Below are 20,141 nucleotides of genomic sequence, written 5' to 3' on the forward strand. Positions count from 1 at the left end.
CCTAGTGATCTGCATTAGACTTGGTTATCCAAACTAGTGTTTAAACTACAGCTTTAACCACTAACATCGATGCTCAAATATAAAACAAAACGGAAATTATCCTCTAATTCAAGATTGCTGATTGAAAGTAGCAAATATACAGTCTTAATTTCTTAGGGAGTTATGTTTCCAAGGAACCTGAGCCTCCTGAAAATTGTTTATTGACTGCCTCACACACGTTGATCAACACATAAGATGAGTAAAAACTCTAGAATGCCTTCGTTACATCGTAACGTGGAGGTTTAAGAAGTTTCGTTAAGTTTTTGGGCGCTAGCGATTATTATCTTCAATATCTCTGAAGCTCAGTTTTTATGCTGACCTCAAATTCTGGACTGCCACCATTACATCTATCTTGCCTTTTTGTTCGAGTCAGGTGTTTGTGTGAACCTCAAACACTAGGTAGCTCATTTAAGAACACTTAAGACTCTATAGTGGGAATTCTTTCCTTGACCATGGTAATTATATTAATAGAAATTTCAAACAGGAGAACCATTTAAACTGAGTCTGTATTGTTAACAAGTTCGGGACTCGTACACGTGTAACCTTGCCTTTATTTCAATGCATTTTACAAGGCAGGATCTGGATTAGGTATAAACATCTTCTTATTGTCAGGTTTTATCTAAATGTGAGAGCATGTAATTCTCAGTGTAGCTATCCAGTTAAACCTTTTTAACTAGCTACTAACTCGCTTCTTATTCAAATAAAACCATGTTATAAAAATATAGAATACCATGAACTCAAAAGAATATCCAAACTAAATTTCATTCATCTGGATCAATGATCTAAATTTACAACTATAAATGGTTCCTACTGGTTAGATGTTTACAAAACTGTTGTAGATATAGACAGTTGTATACAAGTCAAAATGCTCCCAAACGAGAAGCCAGATCTGTGAATACATCTTCACTACAGGGAATCGTGAGCCCGCCCATTGGATGGTTGTAGCCAAACTCTTCTTCTGCCTGATGCAGACACCACAAACCGCTTCTTCTCTTGTTCTCCAACATAAATGGCAAAATAGCCTTTGGGGATGTCCATAGATGCAGGAGTGGTGCTACCATTAGAGAGGGACCGTTTGAGAATTTTTCTTGCTTGAATGATGCGTGGCATACGTATGGCCATGTTTTCAAGGAAGCGAGAGGCTGCTAACTTACAAAAGTTGTTGAAGGAAGATAAGAATCGAAGTAGCTTCCTGGTGAAAGATATGATGTTGTAGATGAGTTTTGATGTGGTTAAAAGGGAAGTATGTAATTAAAACAAATATTTGAGTTCTTGAACATGGTTAAACAAATTTTGGACAAAGACATAAATCCATGTTTTATAAAAAGATTTCTAAATAAAATGACAAGTATATATTTTTGAATAAAAGGTGTACTTACAAAAGTAATCATCAAGTATCATAACTTTATATATTTTGATGTGTACATCATATGTTAGTTCTAGTAGGAACAAATGCAAAATTATTACACATCAACAAAAATTACCAAAAATATATATATGAACTTGAAAAACGAAATAAAATGTCCATCCTTGGACACGAAAACACAAATGGACAAATTTGGACACTATTGGACTATATGGACTTTTGGACAAACTAAAATGGCACAAAAAAGCAAATGGTAAACCGTGACGGACGACACAAACAGGATAAACCATACGAATATATAAAACCGACAAGTAATAAACGACTATAACAAAATCTGAGCCGTCACACAAGTGTATGAACTAAAATGATTCAACTATGGTATAAGTAATGATTTTTATAAAAATTAGAATTTTTTTTATAAAAATACAAGTATTAATAATATTATTTTTGACTAGCCCATTTCTCATAAACAAAATTTGGGCTAGGCCCACTTTTACAAAACAATGGACTAAAAATATATTTTTAGTCAAATTTGGGCTAAAGCCCACTTTACAAAGTAATTGGGCTAAAAACCTAATCTTTACAATTATTATAGACTAGATATATTTTTAGAAAACAATTTGGGCTAGGCCCATTCTTACACAAATTATTTGGGCTAAGTCCCAACTATAAACTAAATTGGGCTAGGCCCACTTTTATAAAATGTTTTGGGCTAAGGCCCACTCCTACAAATTAATTTGGGCTTGACGCATTTTTTTAACAAAGTTATTTGGGCTGGGCCCATAAGCACCAAATACTCAAAATGGACTTAAATTCTAAAACATAAATTAAGACCATTCAAACACAAATCACATAAAATAAATATTTATACAAGGAAGTAATATATATACGAAACCACAAAAACAAAATAGAAAGATAGAATATTTGTACAATAAATAAACATAGAGATTTTTACATATTTCCCCCTCCTAAGCAGCTTTATTACATATTTCCCCAACCCATAAATTTAATTACATATATCCCCTTCCTAAAGAAGCCTTATTACATATTTCTCCAATCTCTAAATTTTTATTACATATTTCCCTAGTCTCTAAATTTAATTACATATTTCACCTTCCTAAACCCCATATATTACATATTTATCCATTTCATAAAAAATACTCTTATAGAATTACTATTTTACCCCTAATGAGTTTATTAAATAAATAACTACAATATCACTACTTATTGTTATAGCAATCTTAATAATATTTTTGTTATTTTGTATGATATTTAGGTTTTATCGATAAGTATATAATTATTATGTATATAATTAGGTAATTCTTCGTCTATCCTTTAAATTTCACGATTACCGCAAGTTTTTCGTATTGTATTGTCCGTTTATTATTATTTATTGTTTGAATTGAATATACGATCGATTGAGAAATCAAAATTTGAGGTTGAACGTAGTAATGAATATGTTAAGATAGAGAGTGAGGTTTCTGTTGATGTTTGTGTATATAATTATATATGTATATGTGAAGTAGGTGGATTAGACTAAGAGTAAACAAGTATTTTTTATAGAAATCTTAAATAAGAAACCTAAATATCATATAAAATAACAAAAATATTATTAAGATTACTATAACAATAAGTAGTGATATTATGGTTATTCATTTAATAAACTCATTAGGGGTAAAATAGTAATCCTATAAGAGTATTTTTAATGAAATGGATAAATATGTAATATATGGGGTTTAGGAAGGTGAAATATGTAATTAAATTTAGAGATTGGGGAAATATGTAATAAAAATTTAGAGATTGGGGAAATATGTAATAAGGCTTCTTTAGGAAGGGGAAATATGTAATTAAATTTATGGGTTGGGGAAATATGTAATAAAGCTGCTTAGGAGGGGGAAATATGTAAAAATCCCATAAACATAAACCTAAGTTTCTAACTAGATTAGAACACTTGTAGGTCAATAAACGAACTACGAACAAGGAATCGAATAGAGATTTGCACGGAACGCAAATCTGTGAGTTTATGTTTTCCCCTTTTATTTTGAATGTTTATGGTTTTAAACTTTCGGGGATGTATACATGTTAGAATAGTATGATGATACCATAAAACAATTTTGATCACATGCGGATAGGTGTTTAAAATAAAGGGACCATTAATGAATAAACAAGTACCGTGGAACAAACTAATAGATCTATTTGGGTTTTGGCAAGCCCCACTCTTAACGACAACGATAACCACGATCGTTAAGAGTGCCTTTGTGTCCAAACTAGTGTCGTTGACACACACGATAAATTGTCAAGGTTTGGTTGCCTCCTATTCGGCATACATATTAGTGTCCCTGTAACACACTAATGATCATGCAATTTTTTATCATACTATACAAAAAGGAATTTTATTACTTCAAATGTTTTGGAGACTCATTTGATGCGAAAACAAAATAACATGAATTCACTCAACTTTTGTTGACGTTTTCAAAATTATCATGTATTACAGGAGATTAGTGGACGACTTTGGGAAAAATATGTTCAAGTGGTTATCAAGAACACAAGTTTTTGAGATGTCATCCGTTTTCAGTTGTTATGTTATGTATAACTGTTTTAAATTTTGAATAATGTTGTTAAAACTGTAGTTGTTTTAAATTTCGAACAAGACATATGTAATGTAAATTATGGTTTCAAATCGAATGTATGGATGGACATCTTTTATGTTTCAAATATGTTGTTTACTTGATTGATTGTAACGATTGACGCTCTCGTCACACCACGCCATACGCTTCCGCACAAACCGAAAATCGGGGTGTGACAAAACAAATTGTGTCTAAAAATGAAAAACAGAAAATTAATTCAACAAACAATGATGAAGTAAAAAATGAAAAGTCCTTTGAGAAAAATGACAAAGATTTTCCATCTTTGAATGATTCATTTTGTGTTGAAATGCCTAAGGTCAAACAGACCTAGGCTAAATTGTTCAAGTAATTGAATAGATTTGAATGTGCAGGTGCTCAAGAAAGCAGAAGATTGTCAGAATGATCATAGGAGCAGCCTAGCACAGGATGCTGTAGAACCATGTGCCTGAATACAGGGAGTTTGTTCGTTTCTGTACATAAATAAACCATACTAAAAACCTTAAAAACTGAAAATTTTAAATCCAAAAAATATGTTTGTGTTTTCAAATTTCTGTCAAAAATAAAAAAATTTCAAAAATATGTTAATTGAATATGCCGAAACCCTCACTTAGAACAAACATGATTAATTTCACAAGATTGAAAAACGGTTTTCAAACTGTCAAATATCAATGTGTTGTAAATCATGGGGGTATATTTTCTGCAAAACAGAGCATGTGAAGCAGAAAATGGATGGCGAGATAAAGCTATTAGTATCTGGTTGTCCAATTTTCTTTAAATGTTTTGAATTTTAGGGGGAGTAAGCGTTGTCAGAAAATACAAAAACATTTTAAAATTTGAAAAAGCCCAAAACAATAGAAAATCAAAAAGAGTTTTGTGTAAAAGGAGGAAATGATAGTACATCTGTAGACAACCATTTTCTGTAAATGGAAAATTAAATGTGATAATGGAAAAGAGTTTTGTGTAAATAGAAAATTAAATGTGATAAACGGTCTCACTGATGATATGCCAGTAGGTTTTTACACGCTTAGTAAATGGTTTTCGAGATATAAACCTAAATATAAATACTTAATTATCCCGTGGGGAACATGTCTCGGATATATGGGTAACCCCTGAAATCTTGTTTAAGAGATTGCCTGATTCTGAGATACTAGGTCCTTATACTTTGTTATATGAGGTATTATACCTGGTCTTCTGATTTTGCTGAAGCAATGGCCTAGACCTCGTATAATACTTTACGCGTTTTAAAAAGCATACCCTCTGCATAAAAATTGAGAAAATATCGAAAGATATATATCAAGTGCAGTTGTAAAGAAGATCCCCAAAGGGGACATACCTAAAGACGAGCCTTCATTTCTTTGAATTTCTTTGATTGAACGGTAGTTCATACCTGAGCTCTCTAGGTCTCGCACTAACCCAGAATACAGATATCATTATGGTATACTCACCTGTAAGACTGAATCTTGATACGGGAGTATATTCTGAGGTGGGACATGCGAATAAGTTAAGTGCTTTAAACACTAATCTCGTATCTCGAATTAGTTGAACTTTGTGTGAAAATTTAAGTGGATTACTGACAATCTAAATGAATCGTTTAGAACTTAAAGTGTTTATAGCTCAACGGTGCTAGTGATTTGTCATAAACTCATATGATCCTCTGACACGAACTCAAACAAAAATATTATCTGTAAATATTTCTTTACTGCTTTATGTTTCAGAAAAAGTCAAAAAGATTTTGATTCCGCTTTATTTTCGACAACCGATGTCTGAGAGCTGAGTTTCAAAATCTGAGTATGCTGATTGAGTTTCTGAAAATAAACAATTTGAAACTTGTTGTTTTAAAATAAAGAGTAAACTGCCATTTTGGTCCCTGTGGTTTGGTCACTTTTGCCACTTTAGTCCAAAACTCAAACTTTTTGCATCTAGGTCCCTGTGGTTTCAGTTTTATTGCCATTTTGGTCCAAAAATGAAATCATGTCATATTTGTCTTATAAAATCCTGCAAATTTTGTCATTTTCCGCAGGGGCAAAATGATCATTTCTTTTTATAAATGAATACCATATTTTATAAGACAAATATGACCTTATTTGCCATTGAGGAAAATGACAAAATTGCAGAATTTTATAAGACAAATATGATCTGATTTCATTTTTGGACCAAAATGGCAATAAAACTGAAACCACAGGGACCAAGATGCAAAAAGTTTGAGTTTTGGACTAAAGTGGCAAAAGTGACCAAACCACAAGGACCAAAATGGCAGTTTACTCTAAAATAAAACATCAAAAACAGTTTGTGATATCTCCAAGGTTATTAAATTGGACTTGGATGATTAACTGTAAGGGATTTGGATTCTATAAACTGTCAATTACTTGAAGTCATTTGATAGGGGGAGAGAGCCAAAGTAATTCAGGAGAAATTCATATTGTCATATCTGTGCTTAGAGCCAGATTTTCAATCCTGGATATTCAAAATGCTTTCACTATTAAATTCTTGAAAATTGAAGATGTTGTACCAGATTACAGATTACGATCCCGATAGCCGAGCCTAAGGGGGAGTCTGAAGGCGAGCTCAACGCAAGGGGGAGCTTGTAACCGGAAAGCCAGGTGTTGATCCCAAAAGCACGGAAGTTTAACGAAAGAGGGAGCCTGAAGGAAGAGTCTAAACAAAAGGGGGAGCAACTGAAGCTAAAGACAGATCCACGGGGAGTCTGTTCGAGCAAGAGGGAGTCTGTGGTTGCTGAAGATGTCAAAGCTTCAAGAAGACTCAGAGAGAGAGAAACGACAAGATGCTACCAGATTGACTGCGGCAATATCCAAGGGGGAGTCTGTGAGTGCACTAATGTCTATCGCCTCCGTCAATTCAGATCGTAGCAGATATTAGTAGAAGACATGGTTTTATAATGTAAAATATCAGAAAAAAAGGAAGGTGGCAAACTTGTATATAAGGGGAAATCCCTTATGCCTTTGCCTATATATAGGAGGCTTATGTCTTCATTTAGGGCTTTTGCTCATTTGTGATCTTTGGAGCCTTGGAGCCTAGAGAGAGAGAGAGAGAGAGACTAGAGAGAGAAAGTCATCAAGGTGATTCACGGTGCTTGTACTTTGTTATTTCATTCTATAGAATCACAGATTATATACGTTCTTGTGTTTGGTCCACGCACGTGTGTAGATTCCGCACGTCACACGTGTCGTTACGCAATCGTTCGGGAGTTGTTTACAGTCCTACAACGCGCTGACAGCCACTTACCAGCCGGACCCGAAGGTTTATCATCTTGTTGCTGTGAAGAGAATTCTCGATTCATTGAAGTAGCTGGAAAATCGCCTTGAAATCCACACCGGGTGGATATCCAGTTTTGGGAGCTGCCAATGCACGAAGTAGTTACAAGATTACGGATTTGAATTTCTAATCTCCCCTATCCTTGTCGATATTTAAGCTGCTTTATGATTTACTAACATCTCGTACAACACTCCTTGACCAGACACGTTGATTTTGAATATCACCTCACACGTGATCGTTTCAGTGTGAACTCATCAATGTTGTTTTGGTCCACATCGATACCAACGTGCCAACTAATTTTTCCAAAATTCGATAAATCATTTTTGAATAAATTAATTTTGGTAAACAGCATCGAGGTAAAACATGAGTTACTCCACTTCAGGAAATCGTTTTTGTGAATATTTTTCTTGAAGAAAATCTAAAAAGATGTTTTTCAAAGTTTAAATTTACTTTTTGAATTTTAGGGGTAGTAAATCCAAATCATAAAAATACAAAAACAATAGAAAAACAAAAATTAGTTTCCTGGTGAGCAAAAGAGAAAATGATTGTACATCAGTGGTCTATCGAATCCTCTTTAAACTTAAAATGAAAAACAATAAGCAGCTCTATATAAGATGTCTTGGTAGGCTCACAATCATTTTAAAGTGTGTAGGGTGATATAAACCTAAATCGACCAAAGATTGTTTGGGAACCGCTCATTGACATATGGTCTTAGTGCTGAAATTTCATTTGATAGATTGCCGAGCTTCCGAGATATGTGGTCTTTATGCTCTTTATCATCTTGGTATCATAGTTGTCTCTTTTACCAAAAACAACGGGGACGCAAGTCTAGAACTTCCATGATACCATACATACGTGTTCATACCATACCAACATGTATATAATACATGATGCATACGACCTCAATAAGTGATAAACAATCACATGTCCCAATCAATAAGTGATAATATATCATAACTTTCATGCGGGAGTCAAGTTTGTCTCTTTGTCGGCACGTTGGTACTAACATGTTCACAGACTTGCTCTTGTGCCCTGCATGCATCGAATATCAAGTTCCTCATTAATAAGTGATTTTATCACATAGGGCTTGTATTCATCCTCGAATAAGTGAGTATCTCACATCATATATGTTGAAAACAGATGATAAATGGTATACTCTCCAGTAAGATGAACTCTCGTGCATAACTTTATACGGGAATGTGTCGTGAGTGGATGAACATAGGTTGGTAAGTATAAATCATACCTTAATCGTATCTCCTAACCGCGAGTACATCTGATAAGTTTAGCTTAAGTGGACAACAATACCGATAATCGTTATAGGATGCTTATCTTAATATTAACTAATTGATCAACAAGAGCGTTTTGGCATGACCGTACACTGATATGATTCTCTTACCCTCGAAACTCGCAAAAAGAATATCTGTAAATATTTATTTACTGCTTTCCGTTTCTGCATCTCTCTATATATTTATTTACTGCTTTCCGTCTTTACATTTCAAAAATGCAAAAATACCAAAAAGATTTTAGGTGTGTTTTAATATAAACTTTATAAAAACCAAAAATATTTTATTTTTGTTTTATTTTCGATTGCCCGATGTTGGATCTCGTGTCTTTTCCACCTGAAACCTGATCGAAACCTAAAACAATTGCATCATCATAAACGGTCGAAGTTAACGAGTTTTGAAAGTTTAAATCTAAAATTGATCCACTTTTTACAACTTTCAAACTGTTGTTGGTCGGTAGTTGATTGAGAGTTGGTCACATGTGTGTCGTTTGATTATATTCCAAGCGGTTGTTCTCATTACGTGTTTAGCTTTCTTGTATGTGCAGATGTGACATCCAAACCAGCTAAAGGCGAAGAGAAGACGCTAGATGACAATCTTCGGAATGAAGACATGACATGGATGCAATCAAATGATCAAGATGATCAAGTTGCAGCTGACCACTCATCAACACCGCAAGGATCTAAAATTTGAAGATCAACGTCTCACGAGTAACGTTCAAGGGGGAGTTTGCTGATACACTCCCTGTCCGTGACACAGGAAGACTCTGAAAGATCCGACGACAATGTGAAGAACGAACCATCACGAGTAGCGTCCAAGGGGGAGTTTGTTGATACATATTATGTGGACGCGACTTAGTTCGGTTCGATTTCGTTACGAAGTGAAGACCGTGGTCAAGATATCCTCCTATCTTGACCCGGTATGATGATTAGACTATGTTTAGTGTAAAACAGTTACATATGAGCAGACTGTTTTGTAGGTCCCTTTTCTCGGAGGATCGAGAACAAACCTAAACCTTGTTATACTAACCCACTAGCGAGTGCGGAATCCAAGCTAGTAGGCAAACCGAGATGAAGCAAGTATAGAAACAAACACACAAGATTTCACCGATTAACACCACTGTATTAATACGTATGAAGGTTCCGGTTACAAGCACAATGTTTACAAATCTAACTTGCAAACTCTCACTATGTGTGTGTGTGTTTCGGACAGAATGCTCTCAGCTCTCTATCTCTTGTCTGAGTGCATCTCTCTGTCTCACACTACACTGCATGGGTATATATATACCCAGCACAGGTTGTCTATCCCGAAGGATCCGATAGATGGTCCGAAGGATCATCTATCGTGGACAAGTCATTCGAAGGATGAGCAGGGACCTCGAAGGATGATCCTTCGAGGTCTAACAGTCGAACCATATCTATTGACCATCTCGAAGGATCAACAGTATCCTTCGAGTCTATCCTTCGAGCCTATCCTTCGAGACAGACTAACATATTACAGCTTATTGGCCAAGTCAAACTAGGAGGATAGTTGACTTGGTCAACTTACAGACTAACTTAGGACATCGTTTACATACAGACCGAATACAGACAAAGTACAGACACAAGTGCACCAACAAACTCCCCCTTGGCTGTAGCTTTGTCTTTATCTTCTATAGTTGTAGACTCGTCTCGAACTTCGACGGTCTTTGGTCTTCGAGTTACCAAAACTCTGATGTCCTTTCAAGTCTTCAATGTCGGAGGATCTTCAAAGTCTTCACGTCTTGAAAGCAGAGAGTGTATCAACAAACTACCCGTATCATGTAGGAAGTGTGTTGACAAACTCCCCCTTAACATAAGCTCCCCCTTGGGTCATGCTCGTGAAATACTTTAACTTTATGAAGTGAGATCCTGGTGGTGTTGATGATGGCCAGCGGCAACTCGATCATCTTCATCAGTTGAGCGCCTTCTCGTTGTGTCTTCATTCCAAAGCTTGTCATCGACCATGTTCTCCTAGCCTTTAGAATCTGCACATGCAAGAAATCTAAACGCGTAATGAGAACAACTGCTTGGAACATGGTATAAGCAAATGACACACGAATGACCATGTCACAATCAAACACCGTCCGACAGTTTGAAAGTTTAATATAAATTTGTCACTTTTAGCCTTTTACTTTCAAAACATGCAAATTTCGACCGTTTATGAAGATTTAGTCAATTCGGTTTTCGTTCAGGTTTCGGGTAACAAAGACTCGAGCTCCAACATCGTACGATCGAAAATAAAGTAGAAAGAAAATCTTTTTGGCTTTTATAAAGTTTATATTAAAACACACCTAAAATCTTTTTGGTATTTTTGAAATTAAAAGACAACAATTTAAAATCCTTTGAGTGTTATCAAACGACATCACCGCTAATGTCGTGCTGATATGCACCAAACGACGAAACTGTTTAAAAGAAAAACAATAAAAGTTAAGCAGTAAATAAATATATATACAAACATTCTTTTTGCGAGTTTCGAGGGTAAGAGAATCATATCAGTGTACGGTCATGCCAAAACACTCTTGTTGTTCAGTTAGTTAACATTAAGATAAGCATCCTATAACAATTATCGGTATTGTTGTCCACTTAAGCTCAACTTATCAGATGTAATCATGGCGAGGGGATACGTTAAGGTATGATTTATACTTACCGACCGGTGTTCATCCACATCACGACACATTCCCGTATCAAGGTATGCACGAGGGTTCATCTTACCGGTGAGTATACCGATTATCATCTGTTTGACCGTATAAATTGTGAGATACTCACTTATTTTGATTTGAAAACAAGCCCTATGTGATATAATCACTTATTGATGAGGAACTTGATTTTCGTATGCATGAGGGCACAGGTGCAAGTCCGTGAACAGGTCAGTACTTCCGTACAGCAGAGAGACGAACTTGACACCCGGATAAATGTGATATTTTATCACTTATTTGATTTGGACATGTGATTGTTTATCACTTATTGAGGTCGAATGCAGTATGCAATATGTACACGTATGTATAGTATCATGGAAGATCTAGACTTGCGTCCCCGTTATTTTTCGGTAAAGGATACAACCATGATACCCAGATGATAAGCAGCATAAAGACCGAATATCTCAGAACCTCGGCAATCTATCAAACGAAATTTCGGTACTAAGACCATATGCCAATGAATGGTTCCCACCTGATCTTCAGTCGATTAAGATTTATATCACCCTGCACACTTTAAAATGATTGTGAGCCTACCGATACATCTTATATAGAGCTGCTTATCAGTTTGCATTTAAGGTTTAAAGAGGTTTGGATAGACCACTGATGTACTATCATTTTCTCTTTTGCTCGCCAGGAAACTCATTTTTGTTTTTCTATTGTTTTTGTGTTTTTGAAATTTTTCGATGTTTTTGGATTTTCAGATTTTTGGATTTACTCCCCCTAAAATCAACAAACTAAGACAAATTTAAAAACACAAAGGTATTTACAAAAATGATTTTCTGATGTTGGTTTACTCTTGCTTGACCTTAATGCCATTTACCAATAATAAGAAGTCAAATCTAGATTTGTCAAAAGCTTTGGTAAATAAGTCGGCACGTTGGTCATCGGTGTGGACCTTAACAACATCGATTAGCCTTTTCTCAAAGCAATCACGTATGAAGTGATATTTGATTTCGATGTGTTTGGTCTTTGAATGCTGCACAGGATTTTTAGTGATATCTAAAGCAGCAGAATTATCAACGTAAATAGGAGTAGTTAGGAATTCAAAACCGTAGTCCCGCAATTGTTGTTGGATCCAAAGAACTTGTGAACAACAACTTGAGGCAGCAATGTATTCAGCTTCGCATGTTGATGTAGCTACACACGTCTGCTTCTTGCACTGCCATGTGACTAGGCGATTTCCTAAAAACTGACATCCAGCCGTTGTGGATTTGCCGTCGATTTTACATCCGCCAAAATCAGAATCACTGAATGCGACCAAGTCAAAGTTATTATCCCTAGGATACCACAGACCGGTGTCGGGGTAAGCCTTCAAATAACGAAAAATCCTTTTGACAGCTGCAAGATGTGAGGCCTTCGGATTAACTTGATATCGGGCAAGTAGGCACGTTGGGTACATTATATCTGGCCTTGATGCTGTGAGGTACATAAGGGATCCGATCATCGCGCGATAGTATGAAGGGCTAACAGGTTCACCCTTCAAGTCAGGAGTTATTCCGTGATTTGTTGGCAGTGGGGTACCAATGGGCGTTGCATCGGACATCTGGAACCGGCTCAAGATGTCTCCAACATATTTAGTCTGATGGATGAATATCCCAGACTCCGTTTGTTGCACTTGTAGGCCCAAAAAGAAATTCATTTCCCCCATAGCACTCATCTCGAACTTATCCTGCATGATGCGCTCGAAATTCCTACACAAAACATCATTAGTAGAACCAAAAATAATATCATCAACATATACCTGAACCAGAAGAAGATCTCCATCTTGTTCTTTGATGAAGAGAGTACAATCGATAAGACCTCTTCGAAAACCGTTCTCCAGCAGATATGTAGATAAGGTTGCATACCAAGCTCGTGGCGCTTGATGAAGACCATAGAGAGCTTTGTTGAGCAACCAAACCCGATCGGGATGGACAGGATCTTCAAAACCTGGAGGCTGTTCGACATATACCTCTTCTTCAACCACACCATGTAGAAATGCACTTTTGACGTCCATCTGGTAAACCTTGAATCCTTTGAATGAGGCATAAGCCAGAAAGATCCGAATAGCTTCCAGACGTGCAACTGGTGCATAGACTTCGTTGTAGTCGATCCCCTCTATCTGACGAAAACCTTGAACGACTAAACGAGCTTTGTTTCGAATAACCACTCCACGGTCGTCTTTCTTGCATTTGAAGACCCATCGAGTGCCAATCTTCTTGTAATTCTCAGGTTTTTCAACAAGCTTCCAAACACCCAGCTTGTGAAATTGCTGTAATTCTTCCTGCATGGCTTCAACCCAAGCACTGTCTTTCAATGCTTCTTTCCACGACTTTGGTTCTTCTTGTGACACGTAACACGCGAAGGACCAGTCATTTTGTTGACCAGATTCTCTTATAGCTGAATACAAACCACCATTCCGGTTGTTTCTCAGCTGATTACGCGTCTGCACACCGCGATGGACATCTCTGATTACGCTCTGATACCACTTGTAGGTCCCTTTTCTCGGAGGATCGAGAACAAACCTAAACCTTGTTATACTAACCCACTAGCGAGTGCGGAATCCAAGCTAGTAGGCAAACCGAGATGAAGCAAGTATAGAAACAAACACACAAGATTTCACCGATTAACACCACTGTATTAATACGTATGAAGGTTCCGGTTACAAGCACAATGTTTACAAATCTAACTTGCAAACTCTCACTATGTGTGTGTGTGTTTCGGACAGAATGCTCTCAGCTCTCTATCTCTTGTCTGAGTGCATCTCTCTGTCTCACACTACACTGCATGGGTATATATATACCCAGCACAGGTTGTCTATCCCGAAGGATCCGATAGATGGTCCGAAGGATCATCTATCGTGGACAAGTCATTCGAAGGATGAGCAGGGACCTCGAAGGATGATCCTTCGAGGTCTAACAGTCGAACCATATCTATTGACCATCTCGAAGGATCAACAGTATCCTTCGAGTCTATCCTTCGAGCCTATCCTTCGAGACAGACTAACATATTACAGCTTATTGGCCAAGTCAAACTAGGAGGATAGTTGACTTGGTCAACTTACAGACTAACTTAGGACATCGTTTACATACAGACCGAATACAGACAAAGTACAGACACAAGTGCACCAACATGTTTAATGATAGTGTTCTGTTAAACTGTTGTTTGCATCAAATCTGCAAGTATGTGTCTGCATCCAGCCTCCTACGAAAAACTGAGATACTTTGTTATGATGGTTTGCTGAGTATGTTCACTACGAAGAACCATCATCCACGAATAACCTCACCCCAACGAAGAACATGCTGATAAATGACATATCGCGAAGAACCATAGTAGACGAAGAACCAAGCATTTCAAGTGATCCATGAAAGACCTATGTCTTTCGTGAGAATGTTTCTTCTCATATGATCCCCGACGAACCTCTAATACTTGGTGAGTTCTGGGTTCTTCGTGGGCTTTGGATAAGGCCCAGCTATTCTTCGTATAGGCTGTGGATAAGGTTGTATAAAAGGCATGTTTGCAAACTGTTTTCAGACAACAGACAGAGAGAGCCAGAGCACATCAGAGAGTTTAGTCGATTCTTATTGTATTATCTTGTACCGAAACTCTTTGATTTGAATACACGAACGCATTAGTCATTGAATCTTTGTTTTGTGCTTGCTCTCTGTCTCGGTTTGTGTCGAAACGAGGATTCCGCACTCGTTACGGCACTCGAAACAAGAAGTCATCGTAGTCCGATGACCTGTATCGGGAACTACAGTACCTAAAGACCAGAACCTTTAGAATCGTCTCCATTAGAATTGCCCGCGAGGTGTAGTTTGCTGCTTTCGAATACCAATTGTTGGCCCAGCTCCCTCTTGACAGTTGATATTGGAAATTAGGAAAAGCACACCAAAAACAATCAACAACACCCTAGTTAAACTAAATATAAACTTTAGCATACTAGGAATTAAACTCCTAAACTATACCACTCAGGTTTCACAAAAGTTATCAAATCCATCCATTTCTTTAACACCGTTAAAAACTAACGTTAAATGAGGGGTATTTTGGATGGATCTTAAAAGTGCCCAAACCTCATGTTCGATTTTGGCAGTTTAATCTTTATAATGTTTTTCTAAATTTTTATTAATATTTTTTATAACTATTTTTTCCAATCGCTTTTTTAGTATAAATGTTTTATATTTTAATTTCTTTAAAATATTTTTTTTAATCACCAAACCAATTATAGTCTATTTTTTTAATACTTGAAAAAAAAAACTGTTTGGTGTAAAATTTAGTTGACTCAGTTTGAGTGACAAAATAAGAAACGTACTCACTTTGTAAGCATCCACTTGTTTTCCTTTATCTCTAGCTGATCACAAGCTTTGTATTTTTAAGAAAACCAGCAATTAAAAAAAGTTAAGATTCCTTCAACTCAAAAATACATCCAAGTTAAATTTCATTCAACTGGAACAATTCTCTATTTACATCTATCTATAAAGTGTTCCTAATTGTTAGCTGTTTACAAAACTACGGTTATAAAGACAAACGTATACATGTCAGAACGCTCCCAAACGAGAAGCAATATCCGTGAATACGTCTTCACTACATGGAATTGTGAGCGCGCCCATTGGGTGGTTGTACCCAAACTCTTCCTCCGCCTGATGCAGTAAGTCCTGAAACAAAGGTTCGCTTAATAGTGATACCGGGACCATGTGCCGCTTCTTCTCTTGTTCACCAACATAAATTGCAAAATAGCCTTTTGGGATGTCCGTATATGTTGGAGTTCTGCTTCCATTAGATAATGACCGCCTCAGAATTTTTCTTGCTTGAATGATACGAGGCATACGGATGGCCATATTTTCAAGATAGTGTGAGTCTGTTTCACTTGGAAATGTTTGTTATGGAAAACAAAATCAAAGTATTGCTTCTGGTTGGGTGATATTGTAGATGATTTTCTAGGAAGATGTGGGTGTATTGTGCATGTTGAATGATATATATATATACCAAGAAGATATAATGAGGTACATAATAGACAGGGGCACATGGACGAGAAAACAAACACACATGGTCTTGTATCTTGAAAATAAAATTATAAAGAATTTGTGGACATCAATATTCAATCACAATCCAAACAGGAGATCAACATGAATAATTATACGGCCTTGAGTAGAATAAGTAGTGAAGAAGGCCAATGTCACATGGCTTTGTCTTGATGATTGAGTCAACAATTATCACTTGTAGGACACTGTGTCCTCCCACCCAGTGATCTGCATTAGACTTGGTTATCCAAACTAGTGTTTAAACTACAGCTTTAACCACTAACATCGATGCTTAAATATAAAACAAAACGGAAATTACCCTCTAATTCAAGATGCTGATTGAAAGTAGCAAATATACAGTCTTAATTTCTTAGGGAGTTATGTTTCCAAGGAACCTGAGCCTCCTGAAAATTGTTTATTGCTTGCCTCACACACGTTGATCAACACATAAGATGAGTAAAAACTCTAGAATGCCTTCGTTACATCGTAACGTGGAGGTTTAAGAAGTTTCGTAAAGTTGTTGAGCGCTAGCGATTATTATCTTCAATATCTCTGAAGCTCAGTGTTTATGCTGATCTCAAATTCTGGACTGCCACCATTACATCTATCTTGCCTTTTTGTTCGAGTCAGGTGTTTGTGTGAACCTCAAACACTAGCTAGCTCATTTAAGAACACTTAAGACTCTATAGTGGGAATTCTTTCCTTGACCATGGTAATTATATTAATAGAAATTTCAAACAGGAGAACCATTTAAACTGAGTCTGTATTGTTAACAAGTTCGGGACTCGTACATGTGTAACCTTGCCTTTATTTCAATGCTTTTTACAAGGCAGGATCTGGATTAGGTATAAACATCTTCTTATTGTCAGGTTTTATCTAAATTTGTGAGAGCATGTAATTCTCAGTGTAGCTATCCAGTTAAACCTTTTTAACTAGCTACTAACTCGCTTCTTATTCAAATAAAACCATGTTATAAAAATATAGAATACCATGAACTCAAAAGAATATCCAAACTAAATTTCATTCATCTGGATCAATGATCTAAATTTACAACTATAAATGGTTCCTACTGGTTAGATGTTTACAAAACTGTTGTAGATATAGACAGATGTAAACAAGTCAAAATGCTCCCAAACGAGAAGCCAGATCTGTGAATACATCTTCACTACAGGGAATCGTGAGCCCGCCCATTGGATGGTTGTAGCCAAACTCTTCTTCTGCCGGATGCAGTAGCTCCTGAAACGTAGGTTCGCTTAGTAGTGATACAGACACCACAAACCGCTTCTTCTCTTGTTCTCCAACATAAATGGCAAAATAGCCTTTGGGGATGTCCATAGATGCAGGAGTGGTGCTACCATTAGAGAGGGACCGTTTGAGAATTTTTCTTGCTTGACTGATGCGTGGAATACGTATGGCCATGTTTTCAAGGAAGCGAGAGGCTGCTCACTTACAAAAGTTGTTGAAGGAAGATAAGAATCGAAGTAGCGCTTCCTGGTGAAAGATATGATGTTGTAGATGAGTTTTGATGTGGTTGTATTGGGAATGCTGAACGCTTTATATAAGAACAGGATATAATGATCATTTCACAATAGACGGTGACATATGGAGGATAGAGCAGACGCACATGGTTTTGGGTCCCTACAATAAAATTATGGATGCTTTTGTGGACACCAATCTCCACTGGCAAGCAAAGAAGGACTATACCAGGAAATATATATGGTCAGAGTTCTTATCACATTAACTAGTGAATAGGAGGACCAATATCACATGCATGTGTCTTGGCATTTCAACCAAAAATTCCATATTGGGTCATTGTGTCTTACGACCTAAGGACCGATGGTTCAGCTGTTTATCCAAATTAGTGGTTTGAAAATCGTCCCTGGCCCCTAGGATATTCATTAACCTATTAATTCTCAACAAAGATATACAAAATATAAATCTATGTAAAGTTTACCCATTGAATATGTCAAAAATAAATTAATCATCTCTTGATTTGTAGGGTTTTGTAGGTCCCGAATCTGAGAGGATCGAATACGAAACCGAATCCTTGTTTATAACAAACACGGTCACGGGTGCGGAATCCCCGTAACGATGCCAAACCAAGCACAGATAATGATGACGAACACAAAGTAACCAATGAATCACTCTTAATTGATTATATGAGAACAAAGGTTCAAACCGATACACACAGTTTGAAATAAACTCTTACAGTGGGTTATGCTCTCATAGTTTCAAAGTAAAACCATGTGTGTTTATATAGGCAGCTGGACACAACAGTGACGAAACATGGGGGCTTATGGCGAAACTACACAAGGTTTGATGAAACTCCATGATTTTTGTCCTGTAGTATGGTGAAACTCCTAGGAGTTTCATCACAACACAAGTTTCGTCATGGATAAACTTGAAGTTTCACCATGGTTTTGTCCTTTAGCATGATGAAACTTAGAGTTTCATGATGGTTGTGTCCTTTAGCTTGGTGAAACTCTAGGAGTTTCATCATGGAGTTTCCCCATGCACTAGATGACGAAACTTGGAGTTTCATCACAAAGGGAGTTTCCCCATATGAGTGCTCGACGAAACTTGGGAGTTTCGTCGAGGGCTGCCAAACATGGATATGATGCAAACTGTTAACAGTTTGCTGCAGACCGTTATAAACACACAAACAGACATAAACCAAGTATGCAACATGCATTGTTCATTTATACATTACAAAACAAATGAGACAAACTTGTCGGACCCAAGTAGGATAGGAGGATATCCTACTTGGTCTTCATTCCGTTAAAGTGTCGAACCGAACGTGCCGCGTCCACACAAAAGTGTATCAACAGTTTTGCAATACCAAGAACCTCCAGTAAACGTTCTTTGGATGTCTCGTCCAGGTTGATCATTACATATGACATGCGAACTTTTAGAACATCTCCTTTAAATCATATCTTTGTACATGTAGTCAAGTTGCTGTGTGCTGATTTTTTCATGTCTAATGATTGTAGTGGTCAGAAATGTTGCCTTTGTTGTTCCTGTGACATGCTTATGTGGACATCATTTACAAGTATTACAAGAACATGTAAAATACTAACAGGTGAGATTCGTTCCTATGCAAAGTAATTATCATAATTTGAATTTCACTCTGCTGTAATCAGAGACCATATTGTTAACAAATGATGTGAGGACATGTGTTTGTTTTGTTTTAGTTCAGTGAGTGACTTATGTATAATGTGTTGGTGCACTTGTGTCTGTACTTTGTCTGTATTTTGTCTGATATAAAACGATGTCCATTGTTAGTCCTGTAAGTTTGACCAAGTCAACCATCCTCCTGGTTTGACTTGGACAAACAGTTGGTACATAATTGTAATATGTCTGTGTCGAAGGATGAGTCATCGAAGGATAGTTTAGATCCTTCGATGAGCTCGAAAGATAAACCTTTGATGGATGTTGATGGACCTCGATAGATCATCCTTCGAGGTATATGTAGATCCTTCGACAGGTTTCAGATCGATAGATGATCCTTCGATCAATCTATCTGATCCTTCGACCGGACGATCTGTGTTGGGTATATATACCCATGTAATGTGTTCACTTCTCTTAGAGACACGAGAGATAGAGAGACACTAGGAGAGACACTTCACAGAGAACACACACACACTTAGAGAGTTTGCAAAACAGATTTGTAGACATTGAGCTTGTAACCGAACCTTTCATACGTATTAATACAAGTGGTGTTAATCGGTGAATATTGTGTGTCTTGTGTTTGTGCTTGTTTCATCTCGGTTTGCACTCTAGCTTGGATTCCGCACTTGCTAGTGTGTTTAACATAACAAGGTTAAGGTTTGACCTCAT

General features: G+C 36.8%; 1 protein-coding gene across 1 annotated transcript; it reads right to left on the bottom strand.

Moving 5' to 3' along the window:
* Positions 1-17,309: 17,309 nt before the first annotated feature.
* On the bottom strand, positions 17,310-17,838 carry LOC110865937 (auxin-responsive protein SAUR21). Its single transcript, XM_022115282.2, has one exon. The coding sequence runs from the start codon at positions 17,721-17,723 to the stop codon at positions 17,424-17,426; it is 300 nt and encodes a 99-aa protein (XP_021970974.1). The 5' UTR covers positions 17,724-17,838; the 3' UTR covers positions 17,310-17,423.
* Positions 17,839-20,141: the final 2,303 nt, after the last annotated feature.

Source organism: Helianthus annuus, chromosome 6 (assembly GCF_002127325.2).
Source record: "Helianthus annuus cultivar XRQ/B chromosome 6, HanXRQr2.0-SUNRISE, whole genome shotgun sequence".
Taxonomy (NCBI): domain Eukaryota; kingdom Viridiplantae; phylum Streptophyta; class Magnoliopsida; order Asterales; family Asteraceae; genus Helianthus; species Helianthus annuus.